The sequence below is a fragment of the Caenorhabditis elegans genome, chromosome II (assembly GCF_000002985.6).
Source record: "Caenorhabditis elegans chromosome II".
NCBI lineage: Eukaryota > Metazoa > Nematoda > Chromadorea > Rhabditida > Rhabditidae > Caenorhabditis > Caenorhabditis elegans.
The window spans coordinates 976,060-1,001,691 of NC_003280.10; the positions used below are offsets into that span (position 1 = coordinate 976,060).

At 37.8% G+C, this 25,632-nt stretch overlaps 10 protein-coding genes and 2 pseudogenes across 16 annotated transcripts; 8 read left to right on the forward strand and 4 right to left on the reverse strand.

Moving 5' to 3' along the window:
* Positions 1-148: 148 nt before the first annotated feature.
* fbxc-17 (F-box C protein) lies at positions 149-3,176 on the reverse strand. 2 transcript variants are annotated; one of them, NM_001267096.3, is made up of 3 exons: positions 2,823-3,176; positions 369-803; positions 156-313 (listed from the first exon to the last, which is right to left on the reverse strand). In NM_001267096.3, the coding sequence occupies exons 1-3, from the start codon at positions 2,885-2,887 to the stop codon at positions 199-201; spliced, it is 615 nt and encodes a 204-aa protein (NP_001254025.1). In that variant the 5' UTR covers positions 2,888-3,176; the 3' UTR covers positions 156-198. The 2 variants fall into 2 exon arrangements, 1 of the variants encoding a protein (NP_001254025.1); NR_134555.1 differs by having other exon boundaries at positions 149-803; positions 2,823-2,887.
* Positions 3,177-3,363: 187 nt separating this feature from the next.
* On the forward strand, positions 3,364-4,766 carry fbxc-15 (F-box C protein; the record flags this gene model as incomplete). Its single annotated transcript, NM_061471.2, has 3 exons — positions 3,364-3,434; positions 3,700-4,602; positions 4,658-4,766. The coding sequence occupies 3 exons, from the start codon at positions 3,364-3,366 to the stop codon at positions 4,764-4,766; spliced, it is 1,083 nt and encodes a 360-aa protein (NP_493872.2).
* A 456-nt stretch (positions 4,767-5,222) lies between these two features.
* On the forward strand, positions 5,223-6,376 carry fbxc-16 (annotated as a pseudogene). Its single transcript has 3 exons — positions 5,223-5,356; positions 5,562-6,215; positions 6,257-6,376. Coding segments are annotated over exons 1-3 (908 nt in total).
* Positions 6,377-7,082: 706 nt separating this feature from the next.
* On the forward strand, positions 7,083-8,505 carry srh-274 (Serpentine Receptor, class H; the record flags this gene model as incomplete). The annotated part of the gene is made up of 3 exons (NM_061473.3): positions 7,083-7,395; positions 7,774-7,961; positions 8,023-8,505. 3 exons carry the CDS (start codon positions 7,083-7,085, stop codon positions 8,503-8,505), a joined length of 984 nt encoding a protein of 327 aa, NP_493874.1.
* Positions 8,506-9,943: 1,438 nt separating this feature from the next.
* On the forward strand, positions 9,944-12,611 carry fbxc-40 (F-box C protein; the record flags this gene model as incomplete). Of its 3 annotated transcripts, none has more annotated exons than NM_061474.8 (5): positions 9,944-10,037; positions 10,095-10,176; positions 10,226-10,426; positions 11,447-12,298; positions 12,431-12,611. In NM_061474.8, the coding sequence occupies 5 exons, from the start codon at positions 9,959-9,961 to the stop codon at positions 12,549-12,551; spliced, it is 1,335 nt and encodes a 444-aa protein (NP_493875.1). The 3 variants fall into 3 exon arrangements, with proteins under 3 accessions (NP_493875.1, NP_001370529.1, NP_001305211.1); NM_001383782.1 differs by having other exon boundaries at positions 9,967-10,037; positions 11,351-12,298; positions 12,431-12,606; NM_001318282.3 differs by lacking the exons at positions 9,944-10,037; positions 10,095-10,176 and having other exon boundaries at positions 10,371-10,426; positions 12,431-12,551.
* Positions 12,612-12,677: 66 nt separating this feature from the next.
* Positions 12,678-15,087, forward strand: fbxc-39 (the record flags this gene model as incomplete). 2 transcript variants are annotated; one of them, NM_061475.5, is made up of 4 exons in its annotated part: positions 12,678-12,914; positions 12,960-13,101; positions 13,959-14,738; positions 14,789-15,087. In NM_061475.5, 4 exons carry the CDS (start codon positions 12,836-12,838, stop codon positions 14,916-14,918), a joined length of 1,131 nt encoding a protein of 376 aa, NP_493876.2. The 2 variants fall into 2 exon arrangements, with proteins under 2 accessions (NP_493876.2, NP_001305216.1); NM_001318287.3 differs by lacking the exons at positions 12,678-12,914; positions 12,960-13,101 and having other exon boundaries at positions 14,278-14,738; positions 14,789-14,918.
* A 453-nt stretch (positions 15,088-15,540) lies between these two features.
* On the forward strand, positions 15,541-17,120 carry fbxc-42 (F-box domain-containing protein). The gene is made up of 3 exons (NM_001381319.1): positions 15,541-15,729; positions 15,825-16,559; positions 16,916-17,120. Exons 1-3 carry the CDS (start codon positions 15,641-15,643, stop codon positions 17,034-17,036), a joined length of 945 nt encoding a protein of 314 aa, NP_001367607.1. The 5' UTR covers positions 15,541-15,640; the 3' UTR covers positions 17,037-17,120.
* Positions 17,121-17,233: 113 nt separating this feature from the next.
* Positions 17,234-18,130, forward strand: fbxb-28 (annotated as a pseudogene). The gene is made up of 2 exons: positions 17,234-17,250; positions 17,304-18,130. Coding segments are annotated over exons 1-2 (844 nt in total).
* Positions 18,131-18,471: 341 nt separating this feature from the next.
* On the forward strand, positions 18,472-19,312 carry F45D11.7 (F-box domain-containing protein; the record flags this gene model as incomplete). The annotated part of the gene is made up of 2 exons (NM_001318289.1): positions 18,472-18,554; positions 18,613-19,312. 2 exons carry the CDS (start codon positions 18,472-18,474, stop codon positions 19,310-19,312), a joined length of 783 nt encoding a protein of 260 aa, NP_001305218.1.
* On the reverse strand, positions 19,229-20,153 carry F45D11.11 (F-box domain-containing protein; the record flags this gene model as incomplete). The annotated part of the gene is made up of 2 exons (NM_001318288.1): positions 19,229-20,012; positions 20,071-20,153. 2 exons carry the CDS (start codon positions 20,151-20,153, stop codon positions 19,229-19,231), a joined length of 867 nt encoding a protein of 288 aa, NP_001305217.1.
* A 2,949-nt stretch (positions 20,154-23,102) lies between these two features.
* fbxb-29 (F-box domain-containing protein) lies at positions 23,103-23,534 on the reverse strand (the record flags this gene model as incomplete). The annotated part of the gene is made up of 2 exons (NM_061479.4): positions 23,103-23,398; positions 23,452-23,534. The coding sequence occupies 2 exons, from the start codon at positions 23,532-23,534 to the stop codon at positions 23,182-23,184; spliced, it is 300 nt and encodes a 99-aa protein (NP_493880.2). The 3' UTR covers positions 23,103-23,181.
* An 848-nt stretch (positions 23,535-24,382) lies between these two features.
* On the reverse strand, positions 24,383-25,392 carry fbxb-30 (F-box associated domain-containing protein). The gene is made up of 2 exons (NM_061480.5): positions 25,303-25,392; positions 24,383-25,258 (listed from the first exon to the last, which is right to left on the reverse strand). Exons 1-2 carry the CDS (start codon positions 25,383-25,385, stop codon positions 24,415-24,417), a joined length of 927 nt encoding a protein of 308 aa, NP_493881.2. The 5' UTR covers positions 25,386-25,392; the 3' UTR covers positions 24,383-24,414.
* Positions 25,393-25,632: the final 240 nt, after the last annotated feature.

The window sequence follows — 25,632 nt, forward strand, 5'->3', positions numbered from 1 at the left end:
CCATACAATTTTTCCTCTTAGCTCTTCCCAGTTGAGCCAAAAGCCCCTCTTAAAAAATCAAAGATCAAGTTCCCGGGGTAAAATTTCCAGTGGAATTCGAATTTTTAGTCTAAAATTGACTAAATTTCGTATCTAGACCAGTATATTTCATATGTATATTCATTACTCAAAAAAAAAGAATTAAAAATATCAGTTTATTCATCGGCTTTCCACTTTCATTTTCAAAATCCACGAATTTCCATTTTGAAACTTCTTGATTACCACTTTGGAGGTCCCGTTCAAGTTTAATGTGATCCGATTGTTTCCTGCTTGTCTAAGTGAGAATTAACTTTAAAATTTAAACAAAAAGTTTCAAAAAAAAAACTCACTGAACCCTGCTCCAATAAGCTCTCCTAATATTCACCATAGCCTGATCTATCTCTTCCTGTTCAGTCTGAAACGTGTACTGAGTTCCGGGCTCTCTTTCACGTCTCATCCAGCGCCTTAAGACTTTTGGGTACCACAAATCTAGGAGCCATATTACAAGTTCCCCTTCACGTCTGACAGGATCGTTATTCACATTGAATCTGAGTCTAGTTGGAGCAACTCGCACGTCAAGCCTTACTTCATTTGGATCTTGCTCCATTTCTCTGGCATCTTGAATATCATATTGTTCGACGTCAAATTCTTGGTCAAAAACAGATAATAAATAGGTAGACCCGTTTATTATTATACGATGGTCAGTAAGTTTCAGGTACCTGATGTGCAGGGGTACCGACTTTTCCAGGTTCTGAATGGAAGGGCATCTAGTGCAGAGTTGGAATCTAAAATTTAAATTGTTTAATAGAACAGAAAGCTATTAATAATAATAATAATTAATAAGTATGCCTATGACCTGGTTGACCTTTTTTTCTATTTTTTTAATTGACTAGCAGGCCCTGCGGGCCCGCCAGTTGTAGGGGGTGTAAGGCGAGTCCCCCTGCCGGGCGTAGGTTCTCGGCTTCGCCTCGAACCTGTTAGAGGGTTCGTGAAATTTTCAGTGGGTCAATGTCTTCTTGATTTTCGAGTTCGGTTTGACCAAAAACAGTCGCACCCGATGAATCAGTTAAAGCTGAGTTTTGATTGATTGAAGTTTGAGGAGGATTTATATGGGGGGAGACGTACCCATATTTTGTATAAAATCGAGTATTACTATATAATATTCGAATCCCGAATACTCAAAAAAAACAAAAATGTTTGTCAGTTGGTAGAATTGAACCCACTACCAAAATTTCCACAGACATAAGCACTAACCACTCGGCCATGCGGGAGAGAGCTTAAACTGGAAGTAAGGAAGGTGAATTTCTGGAGGGAGTCGTCTTTCGATTCCGCTTTCTTCAATAATTACATTTTGAGAAAAGGCGTTCGAAAACCGTTTATTACTGATATGTCAGCGGGAAAACGAATTTTTGAAAATTTTATTACAGGATTGTACTCATTATTGATTTCCCAAAAAGGAGACGTACAGTTGAGGGCTATATCTTGTACACAGACAGATGTATAGAAAAAAACAAGTTTTGGCCTGAAAATTAATAAAAATAATATCTCTTGGCAGAGTATTTCTAATGCGACGAAACTTCATCTTTCATTAAATAAAATCAAAAACTATGAATCAAAAATACATGCCGCAAAAGTTTAGTGGAAAAAATGTTCAGGAGACCCAGGAAACCACTCCCCCCAGTACTAAATTTTTGAATAATTTTTTTCTTGAAAAATTTTCCCACTGAACTTTTTACAAATTTTATATGTCTCGATGCGTCTTGATGAGACCTACACGTCAATTTTTGGAAAACTAAGAAAATTGAAAACTGACCGAGTTATGATTGAAAAAGTAGATTCACGAAAATGGAAAAGTGTGCAAAATTTGGCACTTATTCGTCTTGCTCGGCCGACTCATAGAACTTTTTTCAATTCTGAGTTAAAAATCGTGTTCAGCGTACTTTTGTACGTAGAGTAAACAAAAAAAATATCAAAAAAGATGAAGTAGAACTTGAGATAATGACGAAAAACTACTTTTTCGGAAAAAAAAAATTTTTTGGCAAAATGTCATTTTTTGGCCTTTTGTTTTATCACAACTTTTTTCCATTTGCACTTATGAACTCAAACTTTTTTTCAAAAAATCAGTCTCTCTGAGTAGTATTTTGCACATGAGTTTGAAACAAAACAGAGCAAAACCCGAATTTTAATTCAATTAAAACATGCTTTTTTGGGGGTAAAAAGAGCAACAAAAAATTTTTTCAAACAGGGGAAAGCCGTCCTGGGCTCAATTTTGCTCCGAACTTAGTGCCGTTTTTTGCTCCACCGTGGGGCAAAATATTTCTAGTAGGATTTCAAATATTAGAGCATGAAGTCACACGGTTCAGGAGTTGTGAATGAAAACGAAGTGTGACATTTTTTCGCAAGCCAAAAAAAACGCGAAAAAACGCGAAAAAGGGGCGGAGTCGCCACACTCGGCATTTATTAGAGGCTGCTTGGCAGAAAAAATCATGGGAAAATTCTATGAATTTTTTACAGTTACTTACATATTCCGTACCTCCTCTCATAGTATTGCACCCAGCTATTTCAAAAGGTAATAACCCTGTTCGATTAAATGATATCAATAAATTTTCAACTGCACATCTGTAGAAAAAAATCTATTAATTATTTTCTCAGTTGCCAATTTTTAATAAAACAAACGCCAATTGAGATATGAGCTGTCGAAGTAGTGCAATACTATTAGAAGAGCAACGGTATGTTTTCTGTATATTCAGGTTGTCATTTATGGCATTCAGTCATTTTTAAAACTAATATGTATCAAAACTCACCTCAAATTCGGCTCCAAATGCTGCAACAAAAATCCCAATGCTGGGTAGCTCACAGGTCTATTCATAATGTGCTCAGGAATGACCAAAAGAGCCCCGTTGCAATTTTATCGGTTTAGCTCGTCTAGGAGGGCACATTTGTTGCGCGGGAAAACAGGGGGGACAATCGCTATATACAATGTATAGAGTGAATACAAAATACATCATTCACAAACTATTTTGACAATCTGATATTAAGAAAATAAAACGATTTTGTCAAAAAAAATTGAGGCCATAGCTCAAAAATGAGCCCCCCGCTTTGCATCTCAAGTTGGAAACAAGGTAGATCATAGTTTTGGGGACACACGACTACATTTTTAGATTTCAAGAACTGATGAAATTTCGAAGCGAAATGCATATTCCCATAATTATAGCTCGCCGTATAGATAATTTAGAGATTTGAGCGCAAATCCCCCCTTCGGCAGCGAGACCCCTTTCCCCCTCCGCATCTAATTACGAGCTGAGCTAAACATAGCATTCAGTCTTCTTGCCTCACCTGCTCACTATGTCGAGTTCTAAACCACTGTCTTCTCTAACCGTAGAATGCTTATTGAAGTATTTGGATCCGAGTTTGAGGTGAGTTCTAAATTTCTAGCCGACAATTTTTTGTAATACTCGCTAAATTTAGTTGAGAAGGACACTTGGAGCATTATAAGAAATTGCCCGGTTGGAGCTCAAGTGGCAGATTTGTTGTTTGATCTCCGATAATTAGCGGGAAACTTTAGTTTTTTTTCCTGGCGATTCAAATTTTTTGGAATTCAAACTAACAGGGGTCCACATAAATTTAGCAGCAAAAACTGAGGTTTCAAGCAACTTTAAAAACGAATAAGTTAAATTTCAGACTCCAACTCTCCGCCACCTACCCTCCAGTCCAACACCTGGAAAAATCAATCCCCCTGCACACCAAATACCTGAAATTAACAGACAATACCATTACGGTCAATCAGTCTACATATCAATTGACTGTCTTTGCTGAAAATAAAGTTTATCAATTTGATATCAATCAAAATGCAATGCAAGATCTCGGGGAAGTCGAGGAAGATCCCACTGAACTGAGGATCGATGTCAGACATGGATTTGACACAGGACCCATGAACGTACAAATTGCGCAACTTATGCAACTAGCAACGGGGAGACGACGGGCTCCACGGCAGAGTTCTGGGTCTGGGATTCAGCTGAAAATTGGAGGAAGAATTGAAGTACTGAGTTATCAACGAAAGATGCATGAAGCTATGAAGTACCTGCTCGGGAGACTATTTGGAGGAAAAACTGTAAAAGTGAACCATCTAGCCATTGGTTGTAAAACTATTCTTCGGATTCCTACAAGTTTCAAGTTGCACGTTGAAAATCTGGAGATTCTGGATACCAACACCTATAACAACATGGAAACTGTTCGCTTGATGATTGAAGCTTCTAGTCTACCATTAAACATGGTGAAGTTCCGACCTACAAACTTCACAACTAACAACCATCCAATTGTACGAACAGCTCGAATGCTGTACATCCACGCCACATCTACTAGAAGGAGATTTAGAGATTTCATCGAAGCTCTGGCAAGACTGAAAAATATAAGAGTTCATGTTGAAAGCCGGGATCTGAGCTCAGGTTCTTGGTACATGACAGTCTTCAGATGCTGGATGAGATATGGCAAGAAAGTTGGAACTTACTACACGTTTGGTACTACAGAGGAAACTATAAATAGTGCTATGAAGGTTTTTGGAAGACTTTATGGGAGCAGGACGGGGTGAGTTTTTTACTTTTTTAATTTTAAAATTTAAATTTGAATCAATTTCTTCCAGGTTTGATGGGCAAATCACTATAAACTTGAAGAAGACTTCCCAAGTTGTCATCAGAAAGGTTCAACAGGAAAATGAGTGGATTTTGGGAATGAAAGTAGAAAGCCGATGACTAAATTGATATTGTTAATTTTCTTGTTTCGAGTAATGAACGTACATATGGAATATACTGGGTTTTATACGATTTTGAATCAATTTTAGACTGAAAATTCGAATATCACTGGAAATTTTATTAATTTTACCCCGGGAACATGATCTTTGATTTTTTTTAAAGAAGCTTTTGGCTCAACTGGTAAGAGTTAAGAAGTAAGAGGGTATGGAGCAATAGGCAGAGGTTCGATCCCCAACGGAGCATCAAATTGTATTATGTTGTTCAAAGGTCATTTTGATGAAATTTGAGTTTCAGCCTAACTTTAGGAAAATTTTGAGCATTTAAATTTTGGCTCGAGTGTTGAGAGGCTAGAATGAACAAGAAGTCACCAATATAATTCCTCTGGACCTGCTCTCCAAAGTGCAGCGTGAGCCCCGTCTCCCTCTCTTTTCGCGCGCAACAGATGTGTCCCTCTAGATGAGCTGGATCGGTAGAACAGCAGCAACGGGGTCTTTATTTTCTGCCCCACCTGCGCATACCATGTCCAATTTTAGACATCTGAACTACCCAGCATTGAAGTCCTTGTTAAAGTATTTGAACCCAAGTTTGAGGTGAGTTTATATCAATTTTTCGGGTTTTAGAAAACCTTAATGACTAACTAACTGACTAATATTGAGTTATCAGCCCCCTTAGTGTTCTAAATGCCTCAGATCACATAATTTTTAGGTGTTCTGTTAAGAAAAGCGCGGGCGTATTACCGCATCTCTTCTACATGCCGTAAGCCTCTTCTTTTTTTTAAAACAATTTCAATTCCAGATTCCAACTCTTCACCGGGTGTCCTTCAATCCAAAACCTGGAAAAGTCGGTGCCTATGTGCATCAATTACCTAAAATTGACAGGTCATAGTATAACGGTGAACAGAGCTGCATATGAATTGGTTGTTTTCGATGAGAATCGACAGTTCAAATTCGATATCGACGAACATGGGAATCAAGATTCCAGCGAACTCGAGGAAAATCCGAATGAAGTAAGGCTTAACGTGCGAGTTGCTCCAATTAGACGTCGAGTCAATGTCAGACGTTTTAATCGCGGTCCTACTAGGAATAGTCTGATAAGACTGAAGATGGGAAGAAGAGTTGAAGTTCTGAGCTATCAACGAAAAATGCATGAAGCTTTGAAGTATATGCTTGGGAAGCTATTCGGAGGACGTAATGTGAAAGTGAACCAGCTCGCCATTGGTTGTAAAAGCATACTTCGGATTCCGACCACCGTCAAGTTTAACGTTAAAATTTTGGAGGTTCTGGATACCAACATCTATAACAACTTGGGAACCGTTTGCTCGATAATTGAAGATTCCAGTCTGCCATTTAACACGATAAAATTCCGGTTGGAAAACTTCACAACTACTAATAACCCAACCGTACAGGCCGCTAGAATTTTGCATGTTCAGGCTATGTAGAGGAGCGTTGGGTGAGTTTTTTTTTCTAAATTTGAAAATTATTTGTGTCCAGACACTCCGTGAACGCCGATGGAATAACAATGGACTTGAACGAGACTTCCAAAGTGGTCATCAAGAAACTTCACGATGGAAATAGGTGGATTTTGAAAATGAAAGTGGAAAGGCGATGACTAGATTGATATTGTTAATTCTTTGTTTTGAGTAATGCACAAACAAATAAAATATACTCATAAATTATTTATCAGCCAAAAAACTACCACTTTCAGACAATTTTCAGTGAAAAATTCGAATTCCCTCGGAAATTCTGCTCCGGGAGCACATAACAAAAGTTTTTAAAAATTGGAGTTATAGCTCAACTGGTAAGAGGGATGGCTTGTAGTTAACAGGTCAAGGGTTCGATTCCCATTGTGACATAATTTTTTTATCAGACGAAAAAACAACTTTTAGACAGTTTTCAGTGAAAAATTCGAATTCCACGGGAAATTCTGCTCCGGGAGCACATAACAAAAGTTTTTTTAAATTGGAGTTATAGCTCAACTGGTAAGAGGGATGGCTTGTAGTTAACAGGTCAAGGGTTCGACCCCCACTTGGGCTAAATTTTTTTATTTAGTTTTTTCTTGCAGTCTATGTAGTTTCAGCTTCTGGTCCCAAAGTTCATCGACAAATTCTGAATTCGTAGATCAAAATTTTTCTGAAAAAGAGATCAACAGAAATTATTAAGTTTCTGACAAAATTTGATTGATTGAGCCAATGTTTTGTGGCTTTCAAGTCAACAATATAAAATCCAATTAATCTTTGGAATACTAGCAGGGGCTGGAACTATTTCCAGATGGAGAAATTTTAACCTTTATATATTTTCAGACATTCCAATTTCAGCAATGAACTTCTCCTCATATTTTGCTACCCCAGATTTTCAAGCTTTTGCTCTCCACCTGCTAATATCAATTGAAACCCCTATTCACCTGTTTGCAACTTTTTGTATTTTATTTAAAACTCCAATTTCTATGAAATCCGTGAAATTTCAAATGTTCAACTTACACTTTTGGAGCATTGGACTCGATTTGGGAATCAGTTTGCTCACGATTCCATACTTTTTGTACCCCGCGCTGGCGGGATTTCCACTGGGAGTTTTGAACTTTTTCGAGGTTCCAGTGAGATGCCAGGCGTTTTTATTAGGGGTGCTTATTGGGCGTAAGTTCTTTTATTGAATACAATATGAAATAAAAAAGTTTGGCTTCAGTGGGGATTGAACATGAGACCTATTTCTTACCAGTTATCCCTCTTACCAGTTGAGCCATAACTCCAATTTTTCAAATATTTTAAAATAGGCTCCCGGATCAGAATTTGGCGGGGAATTTGAATTTTGAGTTTTAAGTTGTCTAGAATTTAAATCAAGCCCAGAAAAAATAAATTTGCCCCCACGGGGATCGAACCCAGGACCCATTGCTTAAAGTCATCCCTCTTATCAGTTGAGCCATAACTGCACCTTTAAAAAATATTTGAAAAGTGCTCCCGGAGCAGAATTTGACGGGGTATTCGAATTTCCAGTTCAAAAAACTAATTTTCCAGTCCTCGGCGTCTCCATAGTGACAATTTTGGAAAACCGATATTACTTATTATTTGGAGTGCGTGGACACTGGTGGCGACACTTTCGAATTACATTTTTAGTACTCAACTACGTAATTGCTTGCGTGTACTTTTATCCAGCCTATTATTATGTTCCAGACCAGAAACAGGCGCTGCAGGAGGTTTTTGAGGTAATTTTGTTAGAGCGGCCGACGTCTCACAGGCCCGAGAAAAAATAACTTCTAATTTCAGATGCTCCCCGAGCTCCCCAAAGAGCTCCAAACCTCAAAAATCTTCGTTCTAGCCACAGATTTCCGGTTTATAGTACTACCCGTCTTTTTTATGTCGACCCTATTATTGCTGGAATCCGGAATTTTCACATTTTTGATCTACAAAAATATGAGCGCCCAAAGCAAGGAGCTCTCCCTATCCCCACAAACTATAAAAATGCAAAAGCAGTTCCTACGAGCCCTGAACATCCAAACCTGCATCCCACTTGCCATACTCTTGATCCCACTGTGCTATTTGGTGATTTCCCGGGTTTTCCTGATCTACAACCAAGTTGCTAACAATTTTTGTTTTATAACCATCGGAGCCCACGGCCTGTTTTCCACGCTTATCATGCTCTATATACATATTCCGTATCGAAATTTCTGTGTGGATAAGTTGTGCTCAAAGGTACCTGGCTTCAAGAGGAGAACGTCACGGGTGGTGCAGCTATTTGGATCACTTTGAAAATGGTTTTTTTACGTTTTTATATAACTTTAAAATTTAATAAAACCTTGAATTACTTTTTCACCTTTAGTATCTTTCCTGAGTATCATATGCTCTTAATCTCAATTCTCAAAGATGAGAAGAAATTTTTGGAGCAGTTGTTATTTTTGAGCCGGCGATCATACCGATGAAGTCGTCAACGTCAACAATCTTATTTAGTTTTAAACGAGTATTTGGTAACACATGTGTTTGGGAGTTCGAGGATCTTAATCTATTTTTCTAAGAGCATTTCTTGTGGGATCGGTCGGAAAAGTTCAGCCATCGTGTTGTCCGAACGGCGGAAGTACTGAGAATTAACGGTTTTCCGTTGTATGTCCAGAGAATTTCAAATCTTAGAGTACACTTCAAGCATCCGACATTCTCGTTCATGATAACTAAATTGGTCGAACATTGGTTGAACAACGGCATAGAGGTTGGGACTCATTTTACAATTAATTCTTTCGGTACAACGGAGGATGGAGCTCGGAGTTTCTGGATGATCACAAAGAATACTTATTTATAACAATAGAATCGTGGCAAATCGGAGGTTAGATGCTCTAGGCTATCAGGCTAGGCCTATTAATTATCCTGATACACGGAAAATCCGAACACGCTTTTCTTCGGAAGTTTGGCTCAGCGTTGTGAAAGGATCTGGAGACGAGTGGATTTGCGAACTCGAAGTTCGAAGTGCAGAAGATCTTCCTACTTTACATTAACAACTCAGATTGAATAAAATTGTTGAGCCTTTGTTTTATTAGTTTTAACAACTTTGAATTCAGGGGTGTGCGGCAAATCTCAAAATTTGCCGAGCTCGGCAAATTCGGCAAATCTCTTTTTTCAATATTTGCCGAGCACGGCAAATTCGGCAAATTCGCCGTGCTTAACAAACTCGGAAAAATTTGATATTTTTTTTATGTTTTTTGGAGCACCAAAACTACTGAATTCTTAACACACATCTGGTTTCTGAATAAGTTCCGCGTAGTATGTCTGTTTAAGCATCAAAATAGCTCAATTTTGTGTCATTTTACTAAATTTTTGGCTAAAAATCAATAGGTTTAGTCAAAATTGTACTGTCAAATTTTTGACGTGTGCGGCAAATTTCGAAATTTGTCGAGCTCGGCAAACGGCAAATTTGCCGCACACCCCTGCTTTGAATCTCAAATCTCGGCTGACTACCTGAGCTCACATTTTGGTTTGACGTCACTATTTTTCTGGAAAAATATTCCCGCATTTTTTGTAGATCAAACTGTAATGAGACAGCCTAACACCATGTGTGAGAGATTTATGACGTCACTTTCATGGGTGACCTTGCCATTCTCCTCTTGACGGGTGTACGGGTCCGCACTGTTCACTCTCCGAGAAATAGTGGTGAACTGGAGAGAGTGTAAGTTGGCTAGAGTAACACAAGAAGACGGCATTTATTCATAGATTTCCTATGAGACTACTCAATACTTTACGGAAGCCTTTTAGAGTTTTCCGCCGATTTTTAAACTCTTTAACTACTCGAAAAATAGGTGGGAAGGCTTTTTCCAAAAAAAAAAACGTTCTGAACACTAATTTTTTTTATTCAGAAAACAAATCATTCACCGAGCAGCTAACTGAGGAAGCAGATGAATTTATATTTTCTAGCTCAAAATGTTGGCAACCTTCCAGGTTAAAATTTTTAAAAAAGTATTAATTGCCAAAATATTCGAATTTTCAGAGATGAACTCTCTCAACGATGCCCATCACCCCAAGATTCCTATATTAGCACTTCCTCAAATTTCAGCACTGTTTCCGAAAAAACTTCCAGTTTTGGCATCCCAGAGGTTCTCAGCAAGAGTGAACATTTCACAAAAAGCCAAAAGATGATGACGTATCCATGCCTGAAGTCTGTGCTCGTTAACTTCGATCCAAATTTGAGGTGAGCGGGCGGCAAACATGTACCTTTCCCTAAAACTGGCATAACTTAAGAACCTGATTAGCTACAAAAATGCCAAATATATTTTCTGAAAGTTCAATTTATGGGAATGTTTTTGTTATTTAAAAAAAAAAATATTCCATGTTTTCTTTGAGATATAACAGTTTGTATGTGTAAATCTACTGTTTTTAACTGAAAAACTCAAAGTATACTTCAACTTTTTAAAATTCTCAGTGAGAATCGTAAGATTTAATGTTAGTTTTGTAATGGAAAATAACACAATTAACTTATTTTTAGAGTTTCATCAAAAATGGAATCAAAAATTTTTTTCACTTTTTTCAAAAGTTTTTCTTTGAGAAAATTTAAAAAAAAAAAGATTGTTTTCGTCGCAAATTGCTCATTTGCTCTGCTCATTTGTAATTGCAACAAGTTTAAAAAAATTGTGCTAAAAACTTGCTATATGATTAGAAAAACCAATCAGAAACCAATGAAATATAGTACTAACAAAAAGTTTTGGCAAAATTAAAATTTTCTAAATAAAACTATATTCGCAGATTTTTTAAAGTGCATTATAAAAAGTAATTTACTAGGTTCTTTTGAAAAATTAACAAAGTACATACTTTACTGTGTTAGAGGTACCCATTTACAGTGAAATTTCTGAGCAACTAAGCTTTCGAATTCTTGAGCCCCAATTGTAAGCAGAATTTTGAGCGTTGATGCTAACCTTCAAAACCTTCCATTCCTCTTATGCACCCATAGTCAATACCAGGGGTGTACGGCAAATTTGCCGAATTTGCCGTTTGCCAAGCTCGGCTAATTTTTGAAAAATAGATTTGCCGAATTTGCTGAGCTCGGCTGATTTCGAAATGCTCGGCAAAATTTGAGATTTGCTGCACACTCCTGGTACTAACCTCCAAAAGCTTGCAGTGCTCTTGTGCCCCATAGTCTATACGGCAAACCGGCAAATCGGCAAAGTGCCGGAATTGAAAATTTTCGGCAAATCGGCAAAATGGCAACTTCCAGAATCGAGCTTTCTCTACGATGCCCATCACTTCGATCAATCAACCAAAGCACCCCTTTAGAAATCGAAACGCTTTCCGTGAATTTTTCGGGTTTAATAATCAACTCACACAAATATTACCTCCAAATTGTGGAAATCAACACAAACGACGTGTATATCAAAAGTGGAGAGCTCCATGGAAAAAAGCTGCCGCACCAACTCCGACCATTCACGAACTGCAGCCCAGGCACATATATTGGGTTTGAAAATGATACCGACAGTATCGAATGGGCCACTAGTTCCAAAGATCGAAAGGAAGCGGTTGCCTATCTATACGAAAGAGTGCTGGGGAACCGGAATATCCCAATCAAAGTGAGCAAGTTGGATATCAATAGTAACACTGTATATTTGGAGGGCCTGAGGAATCTGAAGCTCAGCGTGAGTGAGCTGGAACTTGATGACTATACTGGGAGAACACAATTGCTGAGCTCAATAGCTCTATACCTTGATCCATCAAACTTCCCATTAAAGTGTCTCAGACTTCCAAAGTTTTTGATGGGGTGGGAAAAAGACGGTATGCTAAACCATCAAGTTATCCAGACAGCAAAATTGCTGACAATTAACGGGTTCCCCCAATATATTCACAAAATTTCAACTCGAATAGTTAGAGTTCACCTAGACCTCATAAAGTCAAATTGGGATATTAGCTTCATATCCGAAAAGCTGATTAAATTGATCGATCACTGGTTGGACATTGGCAAGGAAGTTGGGACTAGGTTCTCATTTGTTTGGAGCGCTACAAGGATGAATGCAGCACGTGATATCTGGAAGGCCATACGGGATAAATTTATTTTCCGAATTAGAGAAACTCAAAGGTAAGAAGCAGGGGTGTGCGGCAAATTTGGCAAATTTGCCGAGCTCGGCAAGTTTGGCAAATTTGCCGCACACCTCTGGCAAGAAGTGTTAGGTCATTTTCCATCTTTCCTCCTATCAAAATATTATTTCAGAACGGATGATTGTTTCGAGCCGCTCAAAATTCCATCACGCTTCTATTCAGAAACCTGGGTCAGTATTAGAAGAGGATCTGGTTACGAGTGGATTTGCAACCTTGAAGTTCGAAGTCTGTAATAGTTTTTTTTTAATTATTTTTTTAAAATCTCCTGATTGAATAAAATTGCTATCCTTTTATCAAAAGTTTTGGTTTAGAATGAAGCAGGACTCATTCTCTTAATGAGAAAATACTGTATTGGGCTGTTTATGACGTCACTTTCTCTACAACCCTTTTTTCCGAGTGGCCTGTTCACCCTCGACAGGTGTATGGGACCTCTCTCCGAGAGATAATGTAAAGAGTAGAGGGTGCATGTTGGCTAGACTAGACAAGAAGACCCTCTACATATTTTCAGACACTTGCTATGCACCAACTCAACACCTTACGAAGACCTTTCAGAGCCTACCGTCGGCTTTTCAACTCCTCAGCTTCTTGGAAAATAATTGAGTAAAGTATTAATGCGACTTTGAAAATTATTCATTTTACAGAACACGGGACATCCCCCAAGCTTCTGAAGTTTACACCGAGAACCGATGGATCTGAATTTTTATTCGAAAAGCAAAAGTTCTCAAATCCGCTGACATATCCCTGTCTAAGAGCTGTGCACCGTCAGCTGGACCCAAATTTGAGGTGAGCCCCTGCTCAATAGGCTTTAGGGTATTTAAATCTTTTTTCTGAGCATTAGACCCTGTTTGTTTTTAAAGGTGGAGTAGCGCCAGTGGGGAAATTGCTTTAAAACATGCCTATGGTACCACAATGACCAAATATCATAGTAAAAAAATTCAAAAAAATTTTCTAAATTTAATATGATTTTTTGAAAATTGAAAAATTCTCGAATCGCATCAAATTCCTATTTGAATTACCGCCAATAGTTTGATGTTCGATGGAGCGCGCTAGCATTATTTTAATTTTTATTTATCAATTTTTCTTATTTTTGATTGATTTTTCATGTTTTTTGAGTAATTTTAATGGAAATTTAATGAAAAATTCAAGATAAATGTAGATTGTTCACTAAAAATAACTGAAAACAGAGGGAGCACGTTTTTCAACGACGTTGAGCCTGAAATAATCTATTTCAAAGATTTAGGCTTTAGCGCCCGCTTTTTAATGAAAAATTAACATTTATCTTGAGTTTTTCATTAAATTTCCAGTAAAATTACTCAAAAAAAAACATGAAAAATCAAGCAAAAATAAGAAAAATTAATAAATAAAAGTTAAAATAACTCCATCGAACATCGAACCAATGGCGGTAATTCAAATAGGAATTTGATGCAATTCGAGAATTTTTCAATTTTCAAAAAATCATATAAAATTTAGAAAATTTTTAAAAATTTTTTTACTATGATATTTAGTCATTGTGGTACCATAGGCATGTTTTAAAGCAATTTCCCCACTGGCGCTACTCCACCTTCAAGCCTTTAGGCTGTTTCCTGTGTTAACTGGGCTATAGAAATCTTAAGCTTTTGACTCTAGGCTTCCACTTTCAGAATTGCACTTGCTCAACGCTGCCCATCACTCCAAAAAATCGAAAAAAGCACGCCCCTGAGGATCAATACCCTTTCTTTTGGCACTTATGGCTTGAAAATCAACTCGCACACTTATCACCTTCAAAGAATTAATATAGGAAAGCCAGAAAACACATTTATTCAATTGGAAAGAGATGCCACACTGATCTATGGTCTTCGTGATACTAAGCACTTGCCTGTTCTCAAATGCGCCACGTGTTCCAGAGACTACAGAGAAGCTCTCATCTATTTGTACGAAAAGGTGTTGGGAAACCGCAATTTACCAGTCAAAGTCAACAGGATGGAGTTCAAAAATTATTTTTCAAGACAAGTGTGGGACCTGAGAAATGTTAAACTCAGAATAAAGAAGCTGGAAGTCCATAATGAAATTAAGCAGGTTCTAAGCACACTTGCTCCGTGCCTCGATGAATCTAGCTACCCGTTGGAATCCCTCGAACTAGTGCAACAGTTCTTCACTTCGGATGATTTGTTCAACCATCATATCATCCAAACAGCAAAGGATCTGAGAATCATCGGTATCCACGGAAATTTCCACAGACTTCCAAATCTTAGAGTGCACATCCAGAAGGTGAACGTTTCCCCGGCAACGCTAATCAAAGCGATCGATTATTGGTTGACCCGTGGCAAAGAGATTGGAACTCATTTTTCAATTTCTTCCTGTGAAATGTTGGAGGAAGAAGCACGAGTTTTGTGGAAGGCCATAAGGACAAACTATATTGATCTAGTTGAGGAAAATCAGAGGTAGATGAAAGAAGATGATTTTCTATCTCCCCATTGAAACATAATTTCAGATTAATCGATTTTTCTCCCGAGCCACTGAAAATCAAATCACGCTTTTTTTCGGAACTCTGGTTCAACGTTGTAAAAGAATCTGGTAACACTTGGATCTGCGACCTTCAAGTTCGAAAAACCCGAGCTTAAGCTTCGCAAAGCTTATTAGTTGCTCAAGTCAAATGAAATAAAATTGTTGAGCAGACACATTTCTTTATATTTTTGAAATTTCAAGCTTCAGAACAAAGCTTCAGCCCTGAACCCCCAAACATTTGCTGGGCTTTTTATCTAATAAAATAAGTTCAAGTTTAAAGTCTTTTCATATAATTGTTTCTCTATGTAGATATTGCAGATTTATTTGTCACTGGTAATAAACTTGTTGAGCTGTTATTTTCAGTATTAACAGTATCAAAATTTTCAAAGATACAACCCTATGAAATTAACTATCCAATAATGTAAAATTCACTGCTGGCCGATTTGTGACGTCTCCTTCAGCCTCCTTTCTAGGGTTACCTTGTCATTACCTTCTCGACAAGTGTGGTGTTTTTCCAGTTGATATTTTCGAAAACGACTGGCGTCCTCCATTTTTCAATAGAATTTTGATTCTTTTTTTTTTGGAATTCCATTTTGTATAATCCTACTTTACAAATTTTTAGTTCGAAAATTCACGGCTGCGCCAACGCGCAGCAAGCGAGCTCCACCGCAATTCGACGCCCAGGAGACTGTATCTTTTTGACCTATGCAGTGGTCTCTGTCTTTGGCGCTGCAAAACACTAATCGACGCACCATAAGTGTCTCTTCCGCTCACTTGTTTCTTATTCATTCTATCCAATTTTTCAATCTTCTTACATTTTTCTATCTCTCTTTTTAAAATGATCGGTTCTTATCTTAAAATCGACTCAAAACCTTTGAGCTATCAAAGTTCGAAGGCGGTTCTCAAGCATTTGGACTACAATTCGAGGTTCGTTTTTTAAAGTAAATTTTTAAGCTTAAGTCTAAGCCTGAGCTCTAAGCCTAAGCCTGAGCTTAACCAAAAGACTAAGCTTCTTTTTTCAGATTCCAACTCCACGAGCAATGCCCATCTCTTCGCAATGTTCTCAAAGTCACTCCAGGCTTTCTAAACCGCCTGGAATTTGTTGGGGACTGTGTGAAAATCAACGGAACGACCTATCAATTGAAGATGACGCCAGTCAAGCTGGGAAGCACTACCAATCACATTCAGCTCTGGATTAATGGGAACCTCTACGCAAAAACCGTCAGCGAACCGCAGAACAATAAAGAGCTGGCTTACCTGGTCTGTAAGCTTCTGCGTCAAGCCTGGGAAGCGGTTTTGTATGTTGGGACGCTGGTTTATGGAAATTTAATTTTCCCCGGTTTCCCAAAGTTTTTCAAGTTTCACGTTCAACATTTGGTCATCGGAAAAGATCAAGACGCGTCCGATGTTCTGCGGAGATTCGGTGAAAACTTCCAAAATTCAAGCTTCAAGTCTTTGGAGCTATTTCGTACCAGTAGTTTCGAGGTCCCACTGATCCAGTCAGCGGAGAAGCTGATTATCAACGAGCGTATGGACTTGAGTGCGCTCAAGAGTCGGAGAGTTCACGTGGAATTTAAGATCGACTCAAAGTTCCTCACAGATCTTATTGATTGCTGGTTGTGGAATGGAGCTGTGGGGAAGACCGAGAAGGAAGCTGGATCAGTGTTCATTTTTGCGATGAAAGGATTTCGGGAGGCGAGGATGTTCGTTGATGATGTTAAGATGAAGTTCGAGGGAAAGTTCTATGTGGATAAAAGGTAAGTAATCCTAAATCCGAGTTATCACATTTGAAAGATCAAATTCCACTCATGGAAGATCGGATTCCACATATAGAGTCCGAATTCCGATCTTCCTTAGGTGAAATCCGATTGGTAATAGCTGAATAATAAAATTCTACCTGGGGATGATCAGATCCCATCTACTGAGTCCGATTTTCGATCTACCACAGGTGGAATCTTTTTTTGTTCAAAGCATAAAGTTTTCACAGTTGAAAAATCAAATTCCACTTATGGAAGATCGGATTCCACCTAGGGATTCCGAATTCCGATCTTCTATAGATGAGTTCATATCTTTCACAGCTGAAGCATCATATTTTTATTTTCCTTATTTTTAGGTGGTCACACTACAAGCCGTGCTTTGAATTCCCGATGCAAAATTCTTCAAGCTTGCAGCTTGACTACTGTGTGGAGGATGAGAAGGTCATTTTGGTCATGAGAGTTGAACAATCGCTTTGATTTTTTATTGATTTTTTAATACGTTTTATAATAGTAGTTTTGTTTTATCTTTCGGCTTATTCAGAATAAATTATTGGTTCAGTTGTTTCAGATTTTCAGGCTTAACAATTCAGGTTTAAAAATTCAGGCTAAAACTTTTAGGCTCTTTTCCAATTCTCCGTCTCCCGGAATCTGCGCTGCAAGAGTCTTTGAAATTGATGAGCATGAGGGATCAGTAAGTTAAAAAAAACTATTTTTACGTTTTTTTTTACATTTTATTTGTTTCAGGTTAGCTGTATCAGTTCTCTCGAAGAAAACAAAACGACTTATTACATCAGTTGTGAATAAAAATCAAGCCATCGGTTATGTAGAAATGACATCATCAACATCAATTTTGTTAACACTTCGGAGCAGATCGTTTACTTCTTCAATCAAATGTAGAAATACGCGAATATTTAAACAACAGATACATAACTACATACGTAGATGTTCCAGGATTTACTGAGAAACAATGGTTCAAACATATTACTGATGTTTTCTTCAGGAATCCGTATACATTTTTGAAAATCAGATACTCAGCAGGAAGAAGTATTGAAGAGGTATTTGAATATACAAAGGAACTGCAAATACAGGGTTTGAAAGTTGAGTACTCTTTAATTCAAAACTGCGAGCTTCTCAAACTGTTCCCATCACTAATATATTTAACCGTTTATGGCCAGGATCCACTTCCAAAATCTTTCCTCAATCTGAGTTTAGAGGGTCTAGAACTTTATTACATTGATGTGACACTCGACGAGCTTCTAGCTTTAAATCACTCTGAATTTGCTCTAAGCACTCAGAATTGTTCCGATAATGATATAAACCTCTTCCTGAAACATTGGATAAGGGGATCAAACCCAAACCTCAAAAGTCTCAATTTATATACATCGAATGAGGAACAAGTGTTTAATAGGGATATTTTCAAAGGTGTTGATGGTATTGAAATGTTGAGAGAAAAATTGGAACGATTTTTTCCGACCAGACAAATGTTCGAAGTCAGAAGACGTGATGGAACGAAAGCAATCTGCGAGGTTGACTCATCAAATCCGCTATATTTTTCTATGCAAGTCTATTGATAGTTTTTAATGTTTTTCTGTGGAATAAAGTGTGATAAGCAATACTGTCCAGTTCTACAATAAAAAATAAACGATTCATTTTAATGTCAAGAAATCTTACATCCGCGTAGTTATTGAGGTAGTTATTTCAGAGACTCATTACAAATCCTTATCTCATACCAGGAACTGTTTCAAGTCATGGAGATCTGCAATCTACTCTACTTGACCTCATCTAGAAATTACACTTTTCGCTTGGCTGTCTGAACCTCTCGTCTATCTTCCCACGCTAGATGGTCCTGCCATCTGCTCCATCAACTCACCTAACGGACCATCTATCTAATTCTTTGTGTTTTCTCATCGTCATGACTGCCGTCTCTTTTCCAATTCTCCGTCTCCCGGAATCTGCGCTGCAAGAGTCTCTGAAACTGATGAGCATCAGGGATCGGTAAGTTTCAAATCACTTCATGATCGGTTTCTAACTTTCCAACTCAACTTTGTTTCAGGTTATCCGTATCAGTTCTCTCGAAAAAAGCAAAACGACTTTTTACAGTTGTGAATAAAAATCCAATCACTGCTGTAGTAAGCATGACATCAACATCATTTTGTTTTAACAGCAGACCGTTTCAACATTTTCAATTTGTTCTCAATTCCGACAAATCAAATGTAGAAATACGCAAGTATTCAAGAAACGGATACAAATGGACATATTTAAATGTACCAGGATTCGCTGAGAAACAATGGTTCAAACATATTACTGATGTTTTCTTTAGGAACCAATGTACGATTTTGATAATCGAAAATTCACCAGGTAGAAGTATTGAAGAAATATGTGAATGTACAAAGAAACTGAAAATAGTAGAATTGCGAGTTGATCACTCTAAAATTCAAAACTACCAGGTTCTCGAACTGCTCCCGTCACTAAAAAAGTTAAAAGTTCGTAGCCTAGAAGGCCCAAATCCTAAATCCATCCTCACTCAGAGTTTAGAAAGTATAGATATTAACAGTTTGAATGTGACACTCGATGATCTGCTAGCTTTAAATCACACTGATTTCACACTACACACTCAGAGTTGTTCCGATAGTGATATGAATCTCTTCCTGAAACATTGGATCAAGGGATCACACTCCAATCTCAAAAGTCTTGCAATATATATATTTAAATATATATTTAAATATTGCAAGACTTTTGAGATTGGAGTGTGATCCCTTGATCCAATGTTTCAGGAAGAGATTCATATCACTATATATATATTTAAATATTGCAAGACTTTTGAGATTGGAGTGTGATCCCTTGATCCAATGTTTCAGGAAGAGATTCATATCACTATCGGAACAACTCTGAGTGTGTAGTGTGAAATCAGTGTGATTTAAAGCTAGCAGATCATCGAGTGTCACATTCAAACTGTTAATATCTATACTTTCTAAACTCTGAGTGAGGATGGATTTAGGATTTGGGCCTTCTAGGCTACGAACTTTTAACTTTTTTAGTGACGGGAGCAGTTCGAGAACCTGGTAGTTTTGAATTTTAGAGTGATCAACTCGCAATTCTACTATTTTCAGTTTCTTTGTACATTCACATATTTCTTCAATACTTCTACCTGGTGAATTTTCGATTATCAAAATCGTACATTGGTTCCTAAAGAAAACATCAGTAATATGTTTGAACCATTGTTTCTCAGCGAATCCTGGTACATTTAAATATGTCCATTTGTATCCGTTTCTTGAATACTTGCGTATTTCTACATTTGATTTGTCGGAATTGAGAACAAATTGAAAATGTTGAAACGGTCTGCTGTTAAAACAAAATGATGTTGATGTCATGCTTACTACAGCAGTGATTGGATTTTTATTCACAACTGTAAAAAGTCGTTTTGCTTTTTTCGAGAGAACTGATACGGATAACCTGAAACAAAGTTGAGTTGGAAAGTTAGAAACCGATCATGAAGTGATTTGAAACTTACCGATCCCTGATGCTCATCAGTTTCAGAGACTCTTGCAGCGCAGATTCCGGGAGACGGAGAATTGGAAAAGAGACGGCAGTCATGACGATGAGAAAACACAAAGAATTAGATAGATGGTCCGTTAGGTGAGTTGATGGAGCAGATGGCAGGACCATCTAGCGTGGGAAGATAGACGAGAGGTTCAGACAGCCAAGCGAAAAGTGTAATTTCTAGATGAGGTCAAGTAGAGTAGATTGCAGATCTCCATGACTTGAAACAGTTCCTGGTATGAGATAAGGATTTGTAATGAGTCTCTGAAATAACTACCTCAATAACTACGCGGATGTAAGATTTCTTGACATTAAAATGAATCGTTTATTTTTTATTGTAGAACTGGACAGTATTGCTTATCACACTTTATTCCACAGAAAAACATTAAAAACTATCAATAGACTTGCATAGAAAAATATAGCGGATTTGATGAGTCAACCTCGCAGATTGCTTTCGTTCCATCACGTCTTCTGACTTCGAACATTTGTCTGGTCGGAAAAAATCGTTCCAATTTTTCTCTCAACATTTCAATACCATCAACACCTTTGAAAATATCCCTATTAAACACTTGTTCCTCATTCGATGTATATAAATTGAGACTTTTGAGGTTTGGGTTTGATCCCCTTATCCAATGTTTCAGGAAGAGGTTTACCGTATATTCTCTATTAGTGCTGCGTATCTAATAGAACGGCGTATCTAATAGAGCTGCACCCAACAGGCATTTCCGAAAATTACAGCGGCAGTCTCCAATAGAGCGGCAGTCTCTAATAGAGCGGCACCCTTTTCGCTGCGAGACCCGCCGCTGCTTTTCAGCTTATTTTTTGAATTTTTTTCAGTTTATTTACTTTTTTTTCAACATTTTTCAATTGTTTTACGTGGTTTTTTTGTTTGAAATCCTTGTATTAAAACTTTACATGTAATTTTGAAGGAAAATGCCAAGCAATTCGACAACTGGTGCTCAAAAATGCTCGAGGAAAGTTCACAGTCTGAAATTCAAGCTAGAAGCAATTGAATATGCTTCGAAGTTCAGCAAAACCAAAGCAGCAAGAGATCTGAAGGTCAGCAGACAGTGTATTCAAGACTGGGTGGCACAAAAAACCAAAATTGAGTCTCAGTTGTAAGTTTGAAAATGCTGATTTGTGAATGCTTAGTTATATATTTGAATTATAGGAAATCTACAAATAAAACAGCTCCAAAACGTTTAGAAGGTGGTGGCCGACCAGTCCAACGCGAAACCGTGGACGAAAGTGTGCTTCGCTGGTTTCGGGATCAACGAGAGAAAAAATTCCGTGTGAGCAGAAATTTAATCAGACAAAAAGCTAAAGAAATTTGTGGAGAGGATGACTTCAAGGTAGCAAACTGCGTACTTTGTTAAAGAAATTCAACTCTCATTCAGGCGTCGACCGGCTGGCTCCAAAAGTTCATGCGTAGGCACCACCTCAGTACACGACGAGCTACTACAACTTGTCAAAAAGAGCCTGATGAATTTGCCAAGAAAATCGTTGATTACGTTCTTTTTGTGGAAAAAATGCGACTCCAGAACAAGTATACAGATACTCACATTTTTGCAGCGGACGAGACTGCTGTTTATTTGGACTTTTCGAACTCGTTGACCTTGAACGAAAAAGGTGCTCGAGAGGTGGGAAAAACTAATACTCTTTTTTTCTATTTCAGTCACCCTATGATGAAACGTTGTCTAATACTCTTTCAGGTGCCAGTTAAGACGACAGGTCATGAAAAGATGCATGTTACAGTGCTTCTAACTGCTCGAGCCGATGGATATAAGTGCCGTCCATATGTGCTCCTTCCTCGTACCAGACCTGACAAAGAAATTGCCGCAAGATTCAAGAACAGTCTGCAACTGAGCTGGTGTAATCGAACGTTTTTCAACGATGAAGTGACAGAAGATTACTTGAACACTATCATCGGGCCTCCTTTTTTTGGAAAAAGACTTTTGGCTTGGGACGCATTCAGATGCCATATCAGTGATGCAACAAAACGAGTGCTCAAAAATTTGAAAGTGGATACAGCAGTTGTTCCCGGTGGATGCACAAAGTTTGTACAGGTATGATCATCATCTGAAACGGTACATAAATTGTTCGCTTAGGCTCCCGACGTTTACTGGAATTCTCCTTTCAAAGCTAGCATTCGTCGAAGTTATGAGGATTGGATGGTGCATGGACAGAAAAGCTTCACAAAAAGCAACAACATGCGTCCGCCGTCAATGCTCCAATACTTGGAATGGATTGAAAACGCATGGAATGATCTTCCAAAGGATTTGATCTTGAAATCCTTTAAAGGATGCGCCTTGACAATCGCTACAGATGGAAGTGAAGATAATCAGGTTCACTGTTTTGCACCAAACGGATCGATTCCGTCGGGTCTGGATCTTCTCAACAGCACGCGTATAGAAAATTCTCTCGTCGACCTCGTGCAGGATATTGGAATCGATGAAAGTCAAGAAGAAGGCAACGAGTCTGACAATTCTATCATTTCCGTAGGATAATTTTTGTTTTTTTTCTGTTGTTTGTTTTTCTTTGATTTTTTTTTCATTTATGAAAAATTGTTATTTCTACTCCACCATTAATTGAAACTCCTGAAAACAAAAAAAACTCGTTCGAAAATTAGAGCGGCAGTCTCCAGTAGAACGGCAGTCTCTAATAGAGCTGCAATCGAGAAGGCTCTGAAAATTAGAGCGGCATGCAGCACTAATAGAGAATATACGGTATATCATTATCGGAACAATTCTGAGTGCTTAGAGCAAATTCAGAGTGATTTAAAGCTAGAAGCTCGTCGAGTGTCACATCAATGTAATAAAGTTCTAGACCCTCTAAACTCAGATTGAGGAAAGATTTTGGAAGTGGATCCTGGCCATAAACGGTTAAATATATTAGTGATGGGAACAGTTTGAGAAGCTCGCAGTTTTGAATTAAAGAGTACTCAACTTTCAAACCCTGTATTTGCAGTTCCTTTGTATATTCAAATACCTCTTCAATACTTCTTCCTGCTGAGTATCTGATTTTCAAAAATGTATACGGATTCCTGAAGAAAACATCAGTAATATGTTTGAACCATTGTTTCTCAGTAAATCCTGGAACATCTACGTATGTAGTTATGTATCTGTTGTTTAAATATTTGCGTATTTCTACATTTGATTGAAGAAGTAAACGATCTGCTCCGAAGTGTTAACAAAATTGATGTTGATGATGTCATTTCTACATAACCGATGGCTTGATTTTTATTCACAACTGATGTAATAAGTCGTTTTGTTTTCTTCGAGAGAACTGATACAGCTAACCTGAAACAAATAAAATGTAAAAAAAAACGTAAAAATAGTTTTTTTTAACTTACTGATCCCTCATGCTCATCAATTTCAAAGACTCTTGCAGCGCAGATTCCGGGAGACGGAGAATTGGAAAAGAGACGGCAGCCATGTCGATGAGAAAACAAGGAGAAGGAGATAAATGGTCTTGTAGACTGCGCAGCTAGGGAGAGAGAAGAGATTCAGACAAAGAATGGTGTGGCTGGAAAAGGTCAGTTGCTAGGCCTCCTGTGTATCATTAATTCTATTGAGCAGAGCCTAAGCATATTAATCGGATCTCCAACAAGAAAACTATATATAATAGTTGACCAAAGTTTGGCTTCTTTTCGGGCAGGCCTATTTCAAGCTTGGCTCAGCTTTCTACTCAACTCGACCAAGTTACGACATTTTGACGTTGCCGAAAAAAAATCCTTGATGCACCCCCTTTGAAAAAAATCTAAAATTTTCACTAAAAAATTGTTTTTCTGAAAGTTGATAAAAAATAGTTGTAATCGATTTAAAATAGTAAAAAACATATATTATACAAGTTTTAGCCCATCACTCTCAAAAACACCCTTAAAATAATCTACATATCTTGAGAAAAATTCCAAAAAGAAGATGTTCATGTAGACCAATTCAAGGGTTTTTTTGAGAATTATGAACTGAAACTTGTATGGTATGATTTTTCCATCATTTTCAACTATTTGAAAACGTTTATATCAACTTTTAGAAAAAAAAACAATTTGTTTTGAATTTTTGGAATTTTTAAAAAGGGGTATTTTGGCACTTTCAAAATGTCGTAACTTGGTCGAACCTGCTCTGAAGCAGCTAAATTTTTTGGAGGGATCATCCGTAACTATTCTCTATCGAATGTATACAATGGCGTAACGATGTCCAATAACGAGTTCAGAGCCTTTCCTTGTTAGGAGCTAGGCTTCATGTCGAACTTTTTCGGATATAAAACACCAATTATAACAATCAGTTAGAAAATTTATTGAATGAAAAAAAAAACATCAACCAACAACAGTCATACAAAAATGAAACGAAGTGCTTGCAAATACCGAAACCAGCGCCGTCGTCCCATCATGCCTCTTGAACTTCTTCCGGGTCACTTCTCCATGCTTAATAGAATCAATACACCTGATACCCTTGAAAAGGATGGTTCCATCGAGCCCAGTTTGTTCATAGTCCGGGAAACAGACTTCGAATGTTTTGAGGTTAGGATTCGACTCTTTGATCCAGAGCTTCATGAAGCGGTTTAAGTCTTTGTCGGGGAGAGTTTGCAGGAAAATTAGGAAACTGGAGCAGTTGGATATTAAAATATTGTCGAGTGAAACTTTGATATCGTCAAATCGCAACTTTTTGAAGTTCCGACTCAAAATGGAGCTGGGAATTTTGTCCCTGGTAACTGTCAACTCTTCAACTTTAGGGAACATTTTGGAAAGTTGAGTGTCTTGAAGTTCTGAAGATTCAATTTTCAGTCTTACAATATTCAGTTCTCGTGTATAATACTGAATTTCTTTGATGTTGAATTTATTCGAATTTTGCAATTTCAGCAAAACACCTTTATCTTGGATAAAAACTTGAGCAATAAGCTCAATCCATTGTTTTGCGGTAACTCCCAGTACACATTGATTTGTAGACAGATATGAATTGAAAAGTGGCCTAGTAGTTATATATTTGCGAATTTCCAAATCCGATTGACCAGGTGTAATAATGAACTCAAAGTTTTGAAACGATTTTGTTGTCAGCCGTAATGAAATCGAAGATGCTTTGTTTATATGCACATATAGCGGCTTCTCATTGACCGCTGTGATGCATCGCTTTGCCTTCTTTGAAATAATTGATAGATATAGGCTGAAATTGAAAATTATTACCGAAGAAGGAATGTTGGATCTTACTGAGGTACCACGCACATCAGCTTCAGAGTCTTGTTAAGTGCAAAGTTTGGAAGTTGGAGTAAGGGAAAGGAAATTGCAGCCATGTTGCTCTAATAAGAATGAGGGTTGTATAGATGGACCTGTTGAGTAGCAGGTGGGGTGGTGGCTGGAAGAGATCGCCCGCCCTTCCCACCTTGTTAGACCTAGACAGCGCTGCTAGAATTCAGTCGATAATAAGAGCGGTCCTGTGTTGGACACAAGAGAGCATCTCTCACTCTCATTCTCTCCGCGAAAATGTCACCACAAAAATTTGTGCTCTTTTTTTTTTAAATTTCAGCTTTCCATCTTAGA